Genomic DNA, 17,573 nt, shown 5'->3' with positions numbered 1-17,573 from the left:
CGGCTTGATCTCTTGGCGTTGCATAGAGATCTCTTAAAAATTATTAAAATAACATATAACATAACATATAACATAAGGAAAATAATAACATTTATCATGTTAGGTACTCGTTTCTGAATTTCTAAAAATATCTTGAAAATACGAATAATAATTATTATGATTTTTATTAGCCCGGTAATTTTAGACAATTGAACAATAATTTTAATACTGAATTTTTGCCCCTTCTAAACATTTCTGACGTAGTATCGCATCCGGTCATCGCATGTAAAAATAAAATAAAGTTTTGGCATTTTGGATAAGCTGATAAACTTTGAGAAGAATATATTTCTGTCCGTTGCTGCGCCTTCTCAGGTTATACTAATAATGTATACATAAAAGAAACACGAGTAGGCATTTTTGCTTGCTTGAGTACCTAAATATGTATATACGTGGCATATGTGTGCATACTATGTAGAACATGATTCTTACAAGCGCAATATCTGGGAAATAGTGAGTCTTAGAGAAAAAATCATGGGGATCATTTTTATAGAGAATTTTAAGATCTACAAATTTGCTCTGAAGTACTTTTCTACAAAACTTACCGTTTTCGAGAAAAATCCAAAAAACCTAAAATTTTGACCTTTGACCCCGAATAAGTCCCTAAGCTCACATGGGACTGATGGGGACTTTTGACACTTTATTCCTTGTGGTAAACCTAAGGTCTCTACGAAAATTTGGCTTTGTCGGAATTTTCTTTATTTGATCACTATTTTTATGTCTAAAATGACCGGGCTATATTGTCTATTAGTACTTTATCTTAATCCAAAAAAAGAAAACCTTGATTGTTTGCGGCAGTATCTATATAGATTGGGGGCTATCTTTGCTTGTTGACACTTAATTATAAGAATTATAATATTATCTATGTTTGAACTATGACATAAGAACCAATGTTTCAAAATGACAGGTCACAGAAGTACAAAAAGTAACTCGAAATGGCAACAGATGTATTTTTTAATATTTTGTAATATTGTTAGGAGTAATAGTGAGAAATTTTTAATGCATTTGATGACGTGAAGTTAAAAAAGGGAATATAAAAGGAGCCATGGTTTATTCACAAGAACCTGGAGACTGTGTCAAACTAAAAGAGAAAGTATCGTGTGAAATCAGAGTGTTGCCTTCAATGATGTGGAAGAGGTCGATTGTGCAAGTTATGTCTGTGTGGCCTGACAATCGTGGGTGCACTCCCTTAATTGTAGTCCTGCCGTTTGTCTTCCTTTTATTATTAGTAAGTTTTAAAACTAATCTACAATGATACAAACATTTCTTAGAAGGATATGACTTACATTGACTTCATAATGTATTAGGATAATGAATTCCTGAAGATTATTTCAATAATAAATATCAGTATCTATTGTGTAGTATAAAAACGGTCACCGAAATATGATAAAAGTTTGTTTATAAATTGTTCTCTTGTAAACATTTGTTTACTATGTTCACTATATGCATGTAATATAGTACAAGCAAGATAAGAGAACAATAAATGATATAGTCACATTAAAAAGCCTCCTAGTATGCAACTCAGTCATAATTACTCAAACAAAAGAAATACAAAATAAAATATTTTATTACATTTATGTAGTTACTAGTATAAATTTGCTATAATTTATGTGGCTTACAGACGGCAGTAGGTGTAAGTTCTGCTGCAGACCTGGTGATAGAAATTCCAGGATGGGGTGGGGTAGACGGAGAGGAGGCACATTACCGACTCGACTATCGGCCGCCTCATGGTTCGCCTGCCCCTAATTTTACAGTACCAGCCCGGGCTTCGACAATAAATTTTCAGGGTTTACCAGGCACAAAATACCACTTCATGCTCTATTATTCAAATGCTACTTTTGCAGACCTTCTCACATGGAATCAAACTATAATTACAGGTACAATAATAGTTTTCAAATCATTTTAAATATCCAACCCTTGCATGATTAGCTTCATTGACTGATAACTTTAAATTGATTTCTATATGTTGAGTATAAAACTGTAAAAATATGGTCTGTGGACCTAATTAGAAAAAGAAGGCAAAATGGTTCATTTAATCCATCTTTCTAACAATACAATGCAGCAATTACATCATTCAATGTGAGTTTTGGTGTCGTCTAGCGCCTGAGCCACCTCGTAACTTGACGGTGACTCTGGGGCGCAACAAACAGGCGGCTATCTCGTGGGCCCCGCCGCTGCACGGCGATTTCACTGCTTTTCGGCTGCGCGTGGTGGCGCTGGCGGGCGAAACAGGCGCGCGCAACCTCAGCGTGCAAGTCGACGCGCCAGACAACGGCACGTGGAGTCACGTGCTACGCGATCTGTCGCCCGGCGCCACCTACCAACTTCACGCCTTCACGCTACTACACGACAAGGAGAGCGCCGCCTACGCCTCCTTCAACTTCACCACCAGTTAGTCCACGCCCATTTTACTTTACGTCTTTGTGACTGTGTAGGCTAAATTCAGATAACTCAATCTTTCGCGGACGAGAGGACCAGGTATCATAGTGTAGAATAGGTACTTTTCGATAGCTTTGTTTGCAGTGAAAGTGATTATTTGTGTGATTTCTAGATTATTATAATCAATAATGTAGGATGCTATAGTCCACTCAAAGTAAATTACCCCAACGCGAATTCTTAAAAAATGTCCTGCCTAGTCTGCATCATTAGATACAATCGATAACTTATCATTCTCCCTCGCTCCAGAACCCAACACGCCGGGCAAGTTCATCGTCTGGTTCCGCAACGAGACGACGCTGCTGGTGCTCTGGCAGCCGCCGTATCCGCCCGGGGCCTACACGCACTACAAGGTGTCCATCGAGCCGCGCGACGCCCGCGACTCGGAGCTTTACGTGGAGAAGGAGGGCGAGCCGCCGGGGCCGGCGCAGGCCGCCTTCAAGGGGCTGGTGCCGGGGCGCGCCTACAACATTTCCGTGCAGACCGTGTCCGACGCGCAGCTCTCGCCGCCCACCACCGCGCAGTACCGCACGGTGCCGCTGCGCCCCAGGAACCTCACGCTCGCGCCGCCTCCCGCCGCGCTCACCGAGACGTCGTTCACCGTGGCCTGGCTGCCGCCCGCCGACAGGAGCGAGTTCCAGAAGTACCAGATCGCGGTGTCGGCGGGCGGAGGCGGCGGCGGCGCCGGGGCGCGGCGACTGCCGGCCGTGGTCCGAAGCCGCGACGAGCCGACGCTCTGCTCCTTCGACGGACTCGAGCCGGGCAAGCACTACGCCGTGGCCGTCAAGACCATGTCCGGCAAGGTCACCTCGTGGCCGGCCGCCACCGAGCTCACTCTCAGTGCGTATCTCTTCTCCCCGCCCCCGAACGGCGCGACGCAGTCGTGATACCGATCCGCTTCCTTCGCAGAGCCGCTGCCGGTCCGCGACCTGGGCTGGCGGCGTTCGGAGGAGCCCGAATCCGACCGAGGGGGAGAAGCCCGAGGCGGCGGAGTGCTGCTGTGGTGGACGCCGGCGCCCGAGAGCACCCAGGACGAGTACAAGGTATATTTGCTGAGATAGATATAACCAGTAGTTAAAGCATTATAACCCTAGTGGCCATCGCACTATTCTATCTTTTTTGATATAAGAACTATTACATGTGAGATACGTTATGTTTTTTTTTCTTTTTTTATTTGGACCACAAAATTTGGACAAACACATATATAAATTGACATACATACAAAGGTATATAAGCGGTGCCGTCCCTAAAACATGTGGACACGACCAGCGAAATCAAGTAAATACAATAAACAGTGTTAATACAAACAACCATAAAATTAAAAACTATAAAAGAATTAAACTATTTGAATCGGCCCTGTGTCCTAATTCTACTCTTAGCTGAGGCCAGAGAACCGTGAAAAATGTCAAAACTCCATAAATCCGTTAATTATTTTAAATATTATAGCAAGTCGATGTTTGCCCTACGAACGCTCAGAGATTCCAGGTTTACGTAAAATTGCACATTTATTATTTTTATAGGATAAATGGTATAAAATCTTTCTTTGCACCCTCTCCAGCCCCACTGAATGGGTTAAATACATTGAAATCAGACACAACTATTGAACTCCAATATGCTTCTAATGAGGCTGGTAAAGATAGTAACAGCGACACTGAGATCGGTAAGACTCCCTGTTATTCTGGAGATAAAACCGGAGAGCTTTGAGGCTCTTTTGATAATGCTATCCACTTGCTCCCTAAAACTTAGTGAACTGTCCATAATGACACCCAAATCTCTTATGCTTTTAACCTCTTGAAGTTTTTGGCCCCTTATGCAGTATGTAATTGTGAATTTTTTTTTTTTTTCGAAAGTTTTATTCAACAGCATTTTCCTTCATTTAAAATCATTCTATTCAGACCACACCATATGTTAACTCTGTTTAGTTGCTTCTGCAGAAAATCAATGTCGATATCCTGTTGAATATGTCGGTATAATTTTAAATCATCAGCGTACATTTTAAAATTACACTTTATATTAGGTCTTTCTTTATGCTAAGTCATTTACAAAAATGATAAAGAATAAAGGCCCTAAGTGCGATCCTTGTGGTACACCCATAGGTATAGGCTGACCGTCAGACACATGCCCTCGGATCTTTACCAGTTCTGTCCTGTTTTTTAAGTACTAATGTCATTCGTAGTAATGTCATTTTTGAATCTTTTTATGTTAACGTCGTTCCCGTTTGATTACTCCAGATCTCGTGGGCCGAGGCGGGCGAAGACAGCAACTGGTCGACCACGAACGTGGCCAACGCGACGCTGGCGTCGCTGCTTCCGGGCCGCAACTACAGCGTGAGCGTGGTTGCCGTGTCGCGCGGCGTGGCCTCCAACGAGACCTCAGTGGCGGTCGCCACGCGCCCCATGGCGCCCGTTTTGCGAACCGTTCTGCCCTCGCGCTCCTCGTTACGGCTCGAATGGAGCTCCGACGTGGACTCGCGCCAGGACGAGTACGAGCTGAGATACCGCCGCGTCGACTCCGCCGAGCCTCCGAGGACGCTGCGAAGCGCCGAGCCGGGCGCCACGCTCGAGGGTCTCGAGCCGGGCGCCGTCTACGAGCTCGAGCTGGCGGCGCTCAGCCGCGGCCTCCGTGGAGAGCCGCTGCTCACGGAGCGCGCCACGCGGCCGCTGCCGCCCGAATGGCTGGCGGTGGAGCGCGCCACCTCTAACTCGGTGGTGGCGCGATGGCGAGGCCCCCTCGGCGGAGAGTTGGGCGCCTTCTCGCTGCGCTACCGCGCCGGCGCCGCGCCCTGGCGTCGGCTGCCGCCGCTCCCGGCCGACGCGACGCACGCCGAGATCGCCAACATGACTCACGGCGAGCGCTACTCCATCGCGCTGGACACGCTCAGTCGCAGTCCGGCGCACGGCGACCCCGTCGAGGGCGGGGAGCCCCGCCTGGCCCAGCACACCGTGCGTCAGTAGCTCTCTTCAATTTTACGAGTTTAGTACAAAAAAGGAACCCGTAAGGCATCCGACGTCTCCCGCAGGTCCCAACCCCGTGTCCAACGTGGCGCAGCTGGCGGACACGCGCAACATGACGCTGGAGTGGCCTCGGCCCGAGGGCCGCGTGGACGCCTACCGCGTGCGCTGGTGGCCCGCCGAGGACGAGGGCGGCGCGGCGCCGGAGGGCGGCGAGGGCGGCGGCGAGCGCAACGTCAGCGCCGGCGAGGGCCGCAGCGCCCGGGTGCTGCTCGCCGGCCTCCGACCCGGCCGCGGCTACTCGGTGGCCATCGAGGCGCTCTCGTACGAGCTGGCCAGCGACGTGTTCGCGATGCACACGCGCACGCGGCCCCTCGTCCAGTCGGAGATGACGATCGTGACGCAGGGCGGCGAGGACGCCGAGAGCGAGGCGGCGCCCGCCTTCCTGGTGCTGTACACGCGCACGCCCGAGACGGCCGCCCGCTTCGACTCGTACCGCATCCGGCTGGAGGCGGGCGGCGAGGAGCCCCGCGAGGCGGTGCGCGCGGCCGACGCGACCCCGCAGCAGGTGCGCTTCGACGGCCTCACGCCGGGCCGCCTCTACAACATCACCATGTGGACGCTGTCGCGCAACGTCTCCTCGCACCCCGTGCAGCGTCAGGCGCGTCTGTGTGAGTCCCGAGCCTCCTCCTCTCTCGCTTGGGGTGTCCAGGCGAGCCCGAAAGGGTTCGGGGAACGCTTTCGGTCGATTATAATTGAGTTTTTCGTTTAACAGAGGGAAATCGAGAGGTTTCGCGGAAGGGACGCGACTAACGTGGGTTTTGTCTGCTGCACTTAATAACCTCGCATGAAGTCTGGGTTGGTATTAACTGGCGGTTCAGGTTCTTAGCTCTGCACCTTCACGCTTCGGCTCAGTCGGCACTCGCTAACGCTTTCGTGTGTCTCGTTGTGGCTTCGGCCGTCTTCCGCTTTCTATTCCGCTTTCTTTTCCGCTTCGCTCGGCTTCGAAGACGAGCGTCCGCTATACGTCCGAAACGAATCGATTCGCAGTCCCGCTGCCCGTGACGCAGTTGAACGCGACCTCCGTCGGAGCGCGAGAGATCACGCTGGCGTGGGACAGACCGGCCGGAGACTGGACCGCCTTCGAGGTGCAGTACCTCGCCGCCGCCGACCGCCTCGAGAGCGCCGGCGCGACGCGCCCCGGCGTCACGCTGGGCTCCCTGGCGCCGCACACGCTCTACACTTTCACCGTGGAGGTGCTCTCGGGCACGCCGGCGACCATCCTGACGCGCTCGCGCGCCCTCTCCGCCAGTTTCCGCACGCTGGCCGCGCCGCCGGCCGCGCCCGCCGCGTTCCACCCGACCGACGCGAAGCCGACCGAGCTGACCTTCGCTTGGCGACTCCCGCCGCGCGACGCCCACGGCGACCTGCTGGCCTTCCACCTGGCCTACTGGCCGCTCGGCGCGCCGGACCTGGCCCGCGAGATCGCGTTCCCGCCGGACGCCGAGGAAGGGGCCGTGCGGGGGCTGCGCGCCGGGGGCACCTACGAGTTCGAGCTGCGCGGCGAGACGAGCGCCGGGCGCGGGGCGGCGGCGCGCTGGCGCCAGCACATGGCGATCGCGGCGCCGCCGAGGCCGCGCGCCCAGGCCCTGCCGACCGCCGTGCGGCGCACCTCGTCCACGCTGGTGGTCCGCTTCCGCGCCGACTACTTCTCGCCGGCCAACGGCAACGTGACGGCCTACACGCTGGTGCTCGGCGAGGAGCCGCGCAACGACACGCCGGCGCGTCTGCCGTCCTGGCGGGACGTGCAACGGCTGCCCGTGTGGCCGCCGTACCAGGTCACGGAGCCCTACTATCCGTTCCACTCGAGCGCCGTGGAGGAGTTCACGGTCGGCTCGGAGCGCTGCGAGGGCGGCGGTCGCGCCTACTGCAACGGGCCTCTCAAGCCCAACACCAAGTACTTCGTGAAGCTGCGGGCCTTCACGGCGCCCGACAAGTTCACAGACACCGCCTACGCGCCCGTCTACACCGGTGAGTAGCGCTCGACGGGCGACTTCCTCGTTCCGCGGGGCGGAGGCGGATGTGACGTTTCGAAACTTTCGCAGAGGCCGACAACACGGCGTGGATAGCGGGCGGGGCGTCGGCGGCGCTGGTCGCGCTCGGGGCCGCCGCGGCCGCGTTGGCCGTGCGCCGCCGGCGTCTGCGTCGCGCCGCGCCCCGGCCCCGCGCGCCGGCTCCGGCCTCGCGGCCCGTGCGCGTCGCCGACTTCGTGGAGCACTACCGGCTCATGTCCGCCGACTCCGACTTCCGCTTCAGCGAGGAGTTCGAGGAGCTGAAGAGCGTCGGCCGCGAGCAGCCGTGCACGGCCGCCGACCTGCCCGTCAACCGCCCCAAGAACCGCTTCACCAACATCCTGCCGTACGACCACTCGCGCTACAAGCTGCAGCCCGTGGACGACGAGGAGGGCTCCGACTACATCAACGCCAACTACGTGCCCGGCGACAGCTCGCCGCGCGAGTTCATCGTGACGCAGGGCCCGCTGCACTGCACGCGGGACGACTTCTGGCGCATGTGCTGGGAGTCGGGCTCCCGCGCCATCGTGATGCTCACGCGCTGCGTGGAGAAGGGCCGCGAGAAGTGCGACCGCTACTGGCCCTACGACACGCGGCCCGTCTACTACGGCGACATCGCCGTCACGGCGCTCAACGAGAGCCGCTACCCCGACTGGACGGTCACCGAGCTGGGCGTGTGCCGCGGCGCCGAGCAGCGCGTGCTCGTGCACTTCCACTTCACGACGTGGCCCGACTTCGGCGTGCCGGAGCCGCCGACCACTCTGGCGCGCTTCGTGCGCGCCTTCCGCGAGCGCTGCCCGCCCGACGGCCGGCCCGTGGTCGTGCACTGCAGCGCGGGCGTGGGCCGCTCGGGCACCTTCATCACGCTCGACCGCGCGCTGCAGCAGCTGGCGCGCCACGCCGACACCCTCGACGTCTTCGGCATGGTGCACGCCATGCGGCGCGAGCGCGTGTGGATGGTGCAGACGGAACAGCAGTACATCTGCATCCACCAGTGCGTCGTGGCGGCGCTCGAGGGCCGCGACTTGGCCCCGCCGCCGCCCAACAACCACCACCTCAACGCCGCCTTCGAAGGTGAGCTCCCTCCCTCCCCCTCCCACCCCCGACGACTCTCGAGCGCCGCCCGTACTGAAGCCCGATCTCTCTTTTCAGACGACGAGGGCATCGCCGAGTCGGGCATGTGAGCGCTCGCCGAGGAGCCGCGACGGCGTGCCGTACGTCAGGTACCGTCCAGCTGATGCCTCGACATCACACTCAGATTCGTCACATTTACTACTCCGTGTCCGTGAGATTAGAGACATACCTTATTATAATGCAATAAAGCTTCAATAAAGCTTCTAGAATGCTAGGTTTCATAAAGCGGTCGACTAAGTGTTTTAAAAATGTTAACCCTAAAATAATATTATTCAATTCTTTGGTCTAATTAACCGCCATTTCACCAAAATCATTTATTCATATAGGTAACAAAATGAACACCTATGAACGTCAAAAAATAAATAATATATAATGCTTTTAATTTTACATTCACTGCCAGTTCTCAAATCGAGGGCGTAGAACGGAAGAGAAGAACTGGCAATAAACTCTTTTGATCGCCTAATAGCCAAGGCTCGTACATTCCGATCATCTACAAGCATAACTATTTCCTATGTATGTACGTGCCCTGGCGGTACAGTTTGATCACTTATAAGCATGACGATTTCCTAAATCGTCGGAGTCACGCCCCGAGAGTATAGCCCGACGCAGGCACTCTCTTCGACTGTTACTATGCAGTCATTCGTAATTAACTAAGTCATAGGAGTTTCACCCCGGGAGCATAGCCAGACGTCGGCACTCTCTCTGATTGTTAGATTGCACTTATTATATAGCAATTAACATAATTATTATTTCGCCCATATTCTATTGTATTACGCGAGTGATAAATATAGAGTAAGTTAAAATTATTCTATTATCTCGAACCCCTGATGATCCAGGAACCGTACAGTTCGTTTTAACTGCAAAATATGAAATGTATGAAAAAAGACTGGCTTTCTTTCATTTGCAATCACTCCGCGATAGACTTGTTAGATTTACCAAATGTTCGAAGTCCAGTGAACTTCCTCTTAAAGTCCTTTTTTACGTTCGGGCGGTGAGGACCAACGTCAGTTGTTATGCTCCTACATGTTAAATAGACCTCTATCTGCGTCAAACGACGCTCGGAGTACATGCGAAGCAGTTCCATTTAAGCAAAAATATATTAAAGTTTGTCTTTTATTTTTAGTGTACAAGTTATTTTCTCTCTTATCATTGTAATGTTTCCCTCTAAATGTAGCGCAAACTTCTCATTGTTGCACAATGCACGTGCATAATATTGTGTGTGTTTCGTTAATGTGCGTTTTTAAAATAAATAATTCTTCTGTTTCGAGTGAGCGGTCAAGAGGCCGGATCCAATACAATCGGGACGATTAATGCCGTCGTCATCTAGAATTTGTATTTGTGGTACATCATCAATGGAGTAATACCGAGAAGCGCCTGCAGCAGAACTTGTCTCACGTTCTGTACATTTAGATTAAATAGGGATCCCTAATAAAAATGCAATAATATAATCCAAGGTGTGAAAAAATCTGTCTTCGCGTGCACTGGGTAAACTATTGATGATAGAAAAAAAAATGTCGTACAATATTATTATAGAACGTATCAATATCTACAAAAATAATGTTTTACCCATGGGCAATATTGTATGTCGGCCTATCCCGAGTCGGAACTCCAGAACATATAATTATTTTGATGCCACAAAACTACTTAAAAGTTCTACAAATAAATCTCTTTAGAGTATTTTTTAATTTACTAATGTCGGACGTTCTACGAAATAATGTTACGAATCGAAAAATGTATAAGATATATAAAATCTGTATATTGAATAGAGTATGAATGTAAGTGTGTAGCTAATAATTTGAATGGAAGTAAGAAGACGTAATGGAAGTAAAATAAAACTTTTAAGATAACAAAGATATATCTCGGAAAGGATGGGGCGTGCCGCCGTTTTAAGAAATTGAATTGATTGAACTCAAGGACGACGTTTATTCTATGTTAAATATTTGATAATTTTTCAGCCAGAGCCGATTCTGCGAGGACACGAGCGACGGCGACTCGGCCGTTCGCTGCAACATAGCGAACGTAACGTTTATTGCCAAGGCCGACCTACTTAAAACGATCCGTCCGTATAAATATTATGTAAAAATTTAGGAATATTGTAACGAACCGAGGTTCGACTGTTGTAAATAAAATATATTTTATAAAGTTGCTTTTTCTTTAGAATTACATACCGAGTACTACTCTCGAGAACTGTAAGATAAATGAATTCATATTTTTTATCACAAATAATTCTATTTCGGGACATTAGCGGAGCCGACGTCGGGTCAAACATTAAAACATCTAAAAACATCAATAAAGCTTTCAGTTTATTAGTTAAACAAATATCACTTTTATTTACAACCAAAGCAATCACAAATTTATAAACTAATCATCTCCTAGAACTACTTAACAGACCGAAATATTTACAATAGTTAACAATTAATCACGCCGAGGCCAAGGGCTGCGTGACGACCGGCGAACGGCGCCTCGGCGAAGCCTCGTCGGGCTCCGTCAGGCGCAGGGCCACTTCCAGGTCGCGCAGCACCTGCCGGTCGAACGGGTTAGATCCGGTCGCTAAGGGGAGGGAGCGGGGGTGGTCGGGAGCGGGGGCTCACCTCGGTCTCCTTGTGGTCGAGCAGCGCGTAGCGGCGGTCGAGCGCGGTGAGGTGCGCGAAGGTCAGGTGCAGGTGCTTGTGCAGGCGCAACAGCGCCAGGTGGCGGAAGTGCGCGGCGTAGAGGTGCGCCAGCACGTGGTACAGCAGGCGCAGCACGCGCCGCAGAACCGCGTCGAAGCCGGGCGGGAACTCGTTGGCGTACTTGGTGGGGAACACGGCTTCGTCGTGGATGGTCCGCTGCACGAACGTCATCACGCAGTCGACGTACTGCGGCGCCGCCAGCCGCGTCTTCTTGCCGCGCTCGTCGTACCAGGCGTAGACGCGGCCGCCCGGCCCGGCCATGTCGCCGCAGCCGGCCGCCGTGCAGAACTCCGACACGGTGCCGTACAGCAGGTTGACGTGCTCGAACAGCGGCAGCGTGTGCGAGGCCAGCCACTCGTTGAGGTCGAGGCCGCGGGGCAGCTCCACGAGCTGCCTCAGGTCCAGCTCGGGCAGCTGACGCTCGAGCAGCGCCTCCTGCAGGTACAGCTTCGGGTCGCCTTCGCCCTCGCGCTCTTTACGCCTCCCCTTCCTGTTGTGTAGATAAACATTCGAGTGTTAGGTACGTTCCGACGTGAAGGGACTCTTCACGGTTTACTTCTGTACTCTTCTGAGTACATTAAGTATTGTATTAGTACTAATAGTATTAAAAACGAATTAAACAATGATTAAGTTATCAGACGAGTACTGCGTAGTACGGTGTGAGTAATAATAAATTAAAAAAAAGTCATTAATATCAGTAGATAAGTATCAGTTACAGTGGTAGATCAGACTACGCACAAAATATTTTCACGAATGCATATAGGTTACAAGTAAAATATGAACACTGACGTGAGATAGAACTTATTAAGCAGTGTGGAGAGCCAAGTGAACAGTATGTTCAAGTATCCGTCCATGGCGGCACATCCCGCATCGCACTGCACACACCACTTTCACCCCGAAATAGACCACTGCGAAGCGGAGGGACGTGGCAGCGACGACTGCCCACTCGCCTCACTGTGCGATCACTAACTGACTACTTGACTAGCGATCGGCGACTGCGGCCCGTCGCCCGCGGCCCGCGCGCCGACCTCTTTCGCTTCGAACGTCCCTCTCGCACCGCTGCCGCTCCACTATTTCTATCTTATCTCGCAATTATTATTACTACAGCGCAAGCCACGCACTTAATATGTCACAACAGCGATTCATATCAATATCATGCATAATGAGTAAATAACAATCTTCAAATCTAGGATTCTGAGGATTCGACCATCCGACTCCCCTCCAGGGGACTGACAGTTTCGTTGCAACTCGATAGTCTATTGAGTTTAGAAATCCTTGACTATCGTCGACGAGGTTCCTATAGTGGGCAGCTTGTTTTTGTGAATTTAGGTAGGTTGCAATTGAAAGCAGGAAGTTAGTGTTCACCGAGCAACTATAAAGCCTGACTGGCCAGAACGAGCGAGTGAATCAGAGCATTACAAGTTGATATAGGTATACCTACAGTGTGTATAATGTATATCCTACGTACCTATGTACCGCTAGGTTACTTAGGCTGCGACTGATGCGACGACTTAATATATTAAATCAACCCGAAGAGGCTCTTCCGGTTTATTTTTATTTAGTAATTCGAATTAATAACGTGACGGCTCGTTCAAGGTCTAAGGTAAAATCTGTTGACTAATCTCTGTATACAATAAATTATTACTAGCTGTTCCCTGCGTTTTCATACGAATTCATTCGGTCGTTAACTTCGGTGTTTTTTTGTAAAAAAATCGTAAATTTAGAAATACGATACTTACCGATATATACAAAATAAGCCTTACGTCATTCAAAGATTTCCGTCAGTGTGTCGCAAGTGGCAACAAACAATGTTTCATCGCGTACGGCGTAAGTTACGCTTACCCTAACTAACACTTTAAAGTCAGAGGGCCGGGCGGCGGGAGGGGGAGGCACCCGGTCGGTGCGCTCCGTGACGTCATCAGGTGGAGGCCGCAGAGCGGTGATAACACGCGATGCGACGATCGTACGGCGATAGCGCGCCGGAGACTTCTACACGGTCAGCGATATGACTACATCGAGTCGTTTTGGAATCGGGTTAAGCCTCACCAATGAGATAATATGTCAAAAGAATAATATTATGCAAATAGGGCGAACCTGCAAAAACACGATACCGTGTCGTCGACGTCGAGCGCCGAGACTCTGCGGTAGCGCAGGCGGACACCGCGCCGCACGCCCTCCGGCCAACTCATATCGCGAGCGGCTGCCGACTGGCCCAGCGCCACTTGCGGCCGCTTACCTCGCGCTTATCTCACCGCCGCCCATAAAGACCCAGTATCGAACAATACAAACAAATACTGCCACTGTGCCATCAATTCGCCTCGAAATTTTGTTGGCGCGCCTGAGATTTCCCTAGCTTATCTTATCCAGATGAAAAATGCAAAATGAGAATCTTTGCTCACAGCGTACCTTACATATAACATGTTTCATAGTACAGTAGTAGTAGTGGCAGCTATTGCACTCATTCAAAATGTTCAAAGTGGAAATGTACAATTGACAAATAAACTTAGTTAAATTAATATAATATACTAATTATAAAAATATACTTAATTTTAAATGCTGTCTACCTGTCTACACTGTCCCTTAAGATCAATTATGTAATAAAGACCTTCCAGAACACCATGAATGTAACAAAAAAGTTTTATGAGAATGCAGCTTTTTTGTAAACCCTACTCAATAACAAAGTCAAGTCCTTTTCTTAAAACCAACTCAAAACACAGCACACTTGAAGTATTCCTTGAATTCCCAATCTAATAAATTTAAACAAATTAATCTTTTGACAAACCTACAACTTGCAATTTTTAATTAAAGAATAATTAACTAACATTAATACATTAAAATAAATTAAGACAGCATATTATGTGAACATATCTACTCTTACCCGCTCTACGCCCTTGACTTGCGAACTGGTAGTAAATGTAAATTTACAATTAATTGAACTTGACAATTCAAAAGTGTACTTGGTTACCCACTTGAATAAAGATAGTTTGAGTTTACTATCGGTTGTTTTGTTGAATGGGTAGCACACGCTACAGTATGCTTAATAGGTTCTCCTATTAAGCAAATAAAATTGCTGTGTAATTAAAAAATATATTTATATTGGCTACATGTATGTACAATAGGCAAATATATTTAGCCAAATATGCCCAAGCCGTACATTTAAAATGCAGTCATACTCAAACTAAATTAACATCATTGTAGTTCACACACCCAAGAGATTGAACCAGCCACCATTTAAGAGCATTCTAAATTACTGCAATAAATTATTTGGTTGTATTTGTGTAGAAATGTGATACAAATTTTAAAAAAATTTTTGTTTACCTCCTGACCTACAAAAACCACACTACTACTTAAGATCATGCCTTACAGATTTTCCTTAACACGGCCCTACTGCATATGACTTCATACATTATTATAAAAATATAGAATTTACTAAATACCATTGTATCTTCCTAAGGAAATAAATTGGAATTCCACTGGAATAAAATATATTTATTTACTCCCTGACTTCCAATGATGGTGTGTTAATTATTGAATGTGTAACTCTTATTTCACATCAGTTTAATTTAAATTTCATCATATAACACACAATAACAATGCACTTACATCATAAGCTTGAGGTTAGTTACTTATTTATTAAAGGAATTATTAATAATGTGCTTAAAATATAATGAGCTTATCACACAGATTTTTCATACATTATTTTCTTTGTCATGTCTTGTCAAGAAGTTTAGGACTATGGTTTACAGTCATCTTATCCACTTTCACTATTGATAAAATTACATACACAATTACATACAGTTACAATCACAATCTATTATATGTTAATGTCTGATAATATAGCTTTCTCTGGATGTAAGAATTTTGAAATTGATTAAGTTGTTTTGAAGTTTAAATATTACCAACTATTTTTTATTTTAGTTATCAATAAGCAATTTGCTTAAATTTATTATATATAGTCATATATTAATAAGAGTTTCCAAACTTGTACCCAGGTAAAGACAAGTATTCTAATTCTATCTAATATAATAGGTTTCCAAACAAGTAAGGACAGATTTCTTCTAATATCAACTTGTGAAAGCAGCATTTATATAAAGTCGGTAATATAAAGGTGTAGAAATGAGTAATTGTGCATTATTTAAACTTATATAAAGAATGACACAAAAAATAAACACCAATTATTCATTAAATGGGAAAGAAATTTAGTTTCCTCGTTATTGTTGTCTAACTGTATTAATCACAATAAAGGTACTTACCCCATAAACCAGTCAACGGTATCCCGCAAGTATTCCGGGAGTCGCTCCAGTTTGACGAACTGTGTTTTAAATGGTAAACGGAACAAAATCAATGTATATAGCCCTCAACGGCCAGACCTTGCTCCAGTACAACTAACTGATCAGAATCGTTGCGCGTTCCATTGCGTTACTTTGTCTACTTCAAGAATAAAATAACTGTTCCCTCTAAATCTTGCCAATTGGAGCGTGTCACAATCACTAAGTTTAGTTTTTCACGAAAGCAGCTGAGCCGAAAGCGCCATATTGCGCAACTTTACCTACGGCTACGGCCTACGGTGGTTGTAAGTTAGTAACTACTAACTAGTAGACAGTAATCGCCACGGTATGCCAAACTCAAAGTATTATTGTAAATAAAACATATTATCATGTAATTATTGCCCTGACTACTTAAAGAAATTCATTTTCGTTTTGCGACTTGAATGTCGTACATATATTTTTTAATTAACTAAATATAATGAAGAAAATAAGCTATTCGAAACATAATTATTGTTACCACATTAATGTGATTAGTTTTTTTTTTAAATTACTAAGCAGCCACAGATGAGTTCGAGAGTAATTCACAGATTAGTAGTTTACTTCGCTAAAGTTTGGAATATAGAGAGGACGAGGACACTTTCGACCAAAATTAGGAGGAAAATTTGATGTCGCTCAACGATTACGGTAGCCCTGGAGGGAAAGGACAATTTAAACAAATACATATATAATTACTTCATATTTTTTATAAAAGATTTGTATCTTGTTAAAGTACAAAATTAATTAAATTTAATACAAAAAAATTTTAAATAGGTTTTTCAAATGTTTATTTAAAAAAAAAAAGGGTGCGTGTACTTATATACGCGCGTAAGAAGTTATACTTCTTTGGCTTTCTTTATTTTTTTTAAATATAATTAATATTTAACGTAAACAATTCAATATTTAGTATATTATTCAATTATTAATTAATATTAATAACAATTATTATTATTATTTTATTATATTATTAATTCAATTTAATAACTTGGTATGTTTCATAACCTTTTAACTAAGTAACAATATGTCTTTGTGAAAAAAAAATTGCTAAATTTTTTTGAAAAAATAATTAAAACTCCTTTATTTGTTTAAAAGGTAAATGTCATTGTCAAATGTCATGGTCATTCAAGATTCTTGGCATAGCTAACTTCACGCATATTCTATTTCTTTTTACTTGTAGATTGTCTTATTCCCATCTCGCTCGCGCACGCTATAATCACACTGACAACTTTATGTCACGGTGCGCGCGCAATCGTAAAATTTCACTCTCATCAATTTTTCATAACGCGCCTAAAGAAGTATAACTTCAAAAAAAACGACGGGTTGCACTCTGGGAGTGCCGGCAGAAGTGAAATTGTGTATTTTTAATATTTCAGAATGGTTAGGGAATAATTTTGCACGAATTGCTTTAATTATCAGTTTAAAAGTACTATCATTTATCTGGTAGAACACAATATTTATTTATTGCGCTATCGTACACAAACATGACAATTTATATTACATTAAATACGTCGCGCCAGCTGTCTACTCTCCATCCGTCTTACGAATTTTCGATCAGGTGACCTAACTTTCCTGACGCGAGTTTAACATTTTTTACCCATTCCCAAAAAAGTGTACAACGCCGCTAAAGAAGCTTTCACTTCAAAAACCTTAATACGTCAAAGCTGTGTAAAGAGGCTTACTATAAAGTTATCGATAATCTAGTTGATAAAAGGGCCTGGGACTAGTGCTAGACAGGCTACTTCTAATTAATTTGCGATATTTGTTTTAAATAAGTGTTGTTTAGCTATTTTAAAAGAGTACCGAGAGTTTTTTACGCCGGCTTTTTTTTCTCGGCCTACACCCTCTGTCTTCTTTGCCGATGAGTAGGGCCGTTACTACTATCTAGTAAACTCCAGTGGGGCCGACACATAGGTCTTCCGAATAGGCAGCAGCGCGCTTAGGCGCTTCTGCAGCGTTTGCAGTAAAAAA

At 46.9% G+C, this 17,573-nt stretch overlaps 2 protein-coding genes across 5 annotated transcripts; one reads left to right on the top strand and one right to left on the bottom strand.

Moving 5' to 3' along the window:
- Positions 1-869: 869 nt before the first annotated feature.
- LOC125057663 (tyrosine-protein phosphatase 10D-like) lies at positions 870-10,771 on the top strand. 2 transcript variants are annotated; one of them, XR_007118240.1, is made up of 11 exons: positions 870-1,264; positions 1,658-1,913; positions 2,137-2,427; positions 2,722-3,312; positions 3,382-3,515; positions 4,704-5,418; positions 5,492-6,094; positions 6,474-7,454; positions 7,529-8,569; positions 8,648-8,780; positions 10,585-10,771. XR_007118240.1 is itself a non-coding variant. In XM_047661446.1 (11 exons), the coding sequence occupies exons 1-10, from the start codon at positions 1,082-1,084 to the stop codon at positions 8,677-8,679; spliced, it is 4,827 nt and encodes a 1,608-aa protein (XP_047517402.1). In that variant the 5' UTR covers positions 872-1,081; the 3' UTR covers positions 8,680-8,718; positions 10,585-10,771. The 2 variants fall into 2 exon arrangements, 1 of the variants encoding a protein (XP_047517402.1); XM_047661446.1 differs by having other exon boundaries at positions 872-1,264; positions 8,648-8,718.
- Positions 10,772-10,911: 140 nt separating this feature from the next.
- Positions 10,912-16,126, bottom strand: LOC125057664 (MOB kinase activator-like 2). Of its 3 annotated transcripts, XM_047661447.1 has the most exons (4): positions 15,555-16,126; positions 13,396-15,065; positions 11,221-11,791; positions 10,912-11,150 (listed from the first exon to the last, which is right to left on the bottom strand). In XM_047661447.1, exons 2-4 carry the CDS (start codon positions 13,488-13,490, stop codon positions 11,049-11,051), a joined length of 768 nt encoding a protein of 255 aa, XP_047517403.1. In that variant the 5' UTR covers positions 13,491-15,065; positions 15,555-16,126; the 3' UTR covers positions 10,912-11,048. The 3 variants fall into 3 exon arrangements, with proteins under 3 accessions (XP_047517403.1, XP_047517405.1, XP_047517404.1); XM_047661449.1 differs by lacking the exon at positions 13,396-15,065 and having other exon boundaries at positions 15,555-16,123; XM_047661448.1 differs by lacking the exons at positions 13,396-15,065; positions 15,555-16,126 and adding an exon at positions 12,091-13,138.
- Positions 16,127-17,573: the final 1,447 nt, after the last annotated feature.

Source organism: Pieris napi, chromosome 17, assembly GCF_905475465.1.
Source record: "Pieris napi chromosome 17, ilPieNapi1.2, whole genome shotgun sequence".
Classification (NCBI taxonomy): Eukaryota; Metazoa; Arthropoda; class Insecta; order Lepidoptera; family Pieridae; genus Pieris; species Pieris napi.
The sequence above is the reverse complement of the archived record's forward strand: the minus strand, read 5'-3'. Positions and strand labels throughout refer to the sequence as shown.